The sequence below is a fragment of the Limulus polyphemus genome, unplaced genomic scaffold, assembly GCF_000517525.1.
Source record: "Limulus polyphemus unplaced genomic scaffold, Limulus_polyphemus-2.1.2 Scaffold1907, whole genome shotgun sequence".
Classification (NCBI taxonomy): Eukaryota; Metazoa; Arthropoda; class Merostomata; order Xiphosura; family Limulidae; genus Limulus; species Limulus polyphemus.
Genome location: NW_013667517.1, coordinates 164,064 through 167,594, shown reverse-complemented (window position 1 = coordinate 167,594; position 3,531 = coordinate 164,064). Strand labels below are relative to the sequence as shown.

The 3,531-nt window shown below is 31.1% G+C and overlaps 1 protein-coding gene across 1 annotated transcript in view; it reads right to left on the bottom strand.

Moving 5' to 3' along the window:
* The window catches only part of LOC106465320 (Fanconi anemia group I protein-like), a gene marked incomplete at its 3' end in the record, with an annotated part of 94,637 nt that overhangs the window by 56,076 nt on the left and 35,030 nt on the right, over positions 1–3,531 (bottom strand). Inside the window, exon 8 of the mRNA XM_013925530.2 lies at positions 958–999. Within this exon, the coding sequence (XP_013780984.2) occupies positions 958–999 (42 nt within the window). The remainder of the gene's footprint in view (positions 1–957; positions 1,000–3,531) is intronic.

Here is a 3,531-nt window from a genome sequence, read left to right as displayed (position 1 = left end):
CAATCCCTTCTTTCTTTCTTTTTTTTTCTATGTGTTCCCCTGTTCAGGATGCCCAAGATTCCATTCTTTCTGTCCACATATTCAAAGTGATAGATAAAAATTAACTAGGAACAAACTTGTCTGTCATTAATTCCATAGAGATGTTGCAGAAGTGGATAAAGTTTAGAAGGCAGATCCCAAACTGTCCTGTCACAAAAGTATTACTAGAATGAATAGGATATGATGTTGGTGAGGATGGCAACATCCATTTGAATTTTTTTATGGTTTGCAGATCACACAAGACCATAGTGAGTAAACACATCAAGAGAACAATCTTATTGGATTGCAAATCCTACATACTAAGTACAAAAAACATAGAGGAATGAAATGTAACAAAGCATGGCGTAACAGGCATGATGTAATCATATGTCATTTTAAAACAAAATAATGGCACCCCGCAATGCTTGATAATATAGTTTACATATTCAAAATTAAGGCATCAGTAAAACATGTTAATGAACTAAATTAGTACAACTTTTTCTGGCAAAAACCTGAAAGTTTTATTCTTGTTTAAGTTGTTTTTTGCACTGTGGTTTTTAATTATACTTTTTAAATTACAATCAAAAATAACAATATGCATCATTGTTTGCCCTTTGATGATAGTTGATGAAATCACAAATAAAATAATTCACAGTACTTTCCATATAGGAAGTAGTACAGAGTAACCATATTCTTTACCTTCATTAAATTTTCAATCTAACTAATCTGTATTGGGATGTTCCCTGTATTTTGGGTTTGTAAATTCTTTCACTTATATTTCTATGGCAAAGCTTTGTCAGATGACTTGTTTTCCTGTTAATTTTCATTATGAATTTTAATTCTCTTTTTTATTAATTATGTGTACAATAGTATGAATCCTGTGACTTTATTTCATTTCTATTTTATTATTTTCTGTAAAATTAAAAACAAAATATTTACCTGAACATTGAAGCCAAATGCACAGCAATCCTAGGATCCCACCTGCCAAACAGTTTCACAAACTAAATATCAACCTTAACTCACTTATTTCTTGGTAAATAAATGAATAATTTTAGATCAGTTATTTCAATATATATTGGAAATCAAAAAATTATTGGAACATATTTTGCAGGTAGCTCAATCACTATTTGCACATTATTTATGAAATGAAATTATATGGAAAATCATATGACATCAAGTTGTAACCATGGAGCATTGTTCCCTGACACATCATATCAACCAGTTTGGGAGTATTTACTTAAAGCAACATCATTGCTCAAACATATAAAAATTTAGTGTTTTCAAAATGTTTAAATCCCCTTTTAATTCTAAGCTAATGTGCTAATCTAAATATTAAAAATATGCACACATAAATATAAATGATATTACATATGGCTGTATTTAAAGTACCTGTAAAGCAGAATAAAACTAAGTCTAGTGAAATGCAAAAAAAAATATACTTTCAATCAGCTACATCCAATGTTAATAGCAACAATAAAAAAGTAACGCATCCACTTTAACCCTGCATGTAAATCATAATAAAATTGTTACTTTCATCATCCTTTACACTTGCATCTCTACAACAGGCACTTGCCATCCATTCTACAAAGTTTCATCAATTTACTCAGTGTTTTCAACAACAGTCCCAAACAGATGTTGGAAATCTTAAATATATTCACTGTTATACACATCTGCTCACAAGACTTACATAGTCATACAAACCTGCTAACAATGTGTGTGTGTGTATATATATATAGTCAGACATACCCACTAACAATGTGTTTCTTGTCATAGAAAGGAGTTACAATGTACTTATAACTATTGTCATATTTAATAAATCACAACTATTTATCATACAAATAAACTGATAACATTTTAATATTCACGATGCTGATAAATTGCACAGTATCAAACAGCAAAATAAGAAACTAATGACCAAAGGACTTTCAGGAAGTCGACCTACATTCTTCAGGTGGTGAACTAGGAAGGTGTACATGCTGAAAGCCCTCAGGTTACTTGTTTAACAATATGTTAATGGTTATCCATGTCCCCAATTACATTCATGTATTACTATAAACACATTGCAGATTCCTATGATTAGAAACAACTTGTTAGCAGACATGTATTACTATAAACACATTGTTTGCAGATTCTATGATTAGAAACAACTTGTTAGCAGACATGTATTACTATAAACACATTGCAGATTCCTATGATTAGAAACAACTTGTTAGCAGACATGTATTACTATAAACCTGCTAACAAGTTGTTTCTAATCATAGAAATCTGCAAACAATGTGTTTATAGTAATACATGCCTGCTAACAAGTTGTTTCTAATCATAGAAATCTTCAATGTGTTTATAGCACAGCACAAAATAATGGTTGGTCATCAATAAATAAATAAACTTTTTGACTGTAATCAAACACTTGAGTATAATCAGTCATGCTGGCATTTTGAATGTTAATATTGTTAAATTAGGGATGACTATACCTAGGAGTCTGACTGTTTAGCTATTTGTCACATAAGATTCACATTCCAAATACTATTCTTAGTGCTTATGAATAGTTGCATATACTTCTTAATAAATTCAGAGAAATATATCCTACTTTGGTTTTTGTTTTTAACTGTTATACACCACTAGTTACTGACTTGTCCTTAACTATAAAACTTTTATAAATAGTCCTACAAAATACTCAGCTTTAATATCCTTTTAATTGTTTCCTTGATGTATGTTGCCAAGAGCCATATGTTACATTTCTTTCCCTATACGTTTTCTAAATTTATTTTCTTATTTTTGTGTATGAACTAAAATATTTCTTGATTTCATTAAGCTGCTTGGATCCATAAATGCTGGAGTTACTTGTGCAGATACAATGATACCACAAGATGTTGTTACGACAGCAGAAGTCACACAACGCTGGGAGAATGCGCGCTAGAGTTTCAATAACGATCATGACTTGTCGAGGAACCTCGCGAATGTCCAAGTGTTTGCCAGGCACCCTTTTTTTTAGTATATAAGCCTGACGAGATAAACCAGCTCAATTGCAGAGATAGATATGCAGATAGATTGAAGATATTGATAATTGAGTCAAGCGAACAGAAGGCACCGTAAGTAAAGTGTGTGAACCACTGTGATTTATAGCATGTGTTATAAAGGTTGTTAAGTTTAAAGTGATTGTGGAAATTCTGTGTATTACAAAGTTGTATCGGGAAAGAATAAACTAGTTTAATTAAGAAAGGACTTGTATCACTGAAGTTCCTCAGAAAGAATTTATTCCGGAAATTAACAAACGAGCAGATATGCAACAATATTTTCCATTTCATTTTACTCAAATCATTTTAGTAAAGTTGTTGAGGTCTGTACATGGAAAATAAAATTATCTAACATATGTAAAAGCCAGTGTCTGTCTTTTCGTGACAACACTGGTTCCAACAAATGCTTTTATGCCATGTCACTTAGTAACAAAAGTACAAGTTTTTTATTATGGGATGTTAATGTTTTTTAACCCGATGACTACCGGCTACTAACTTT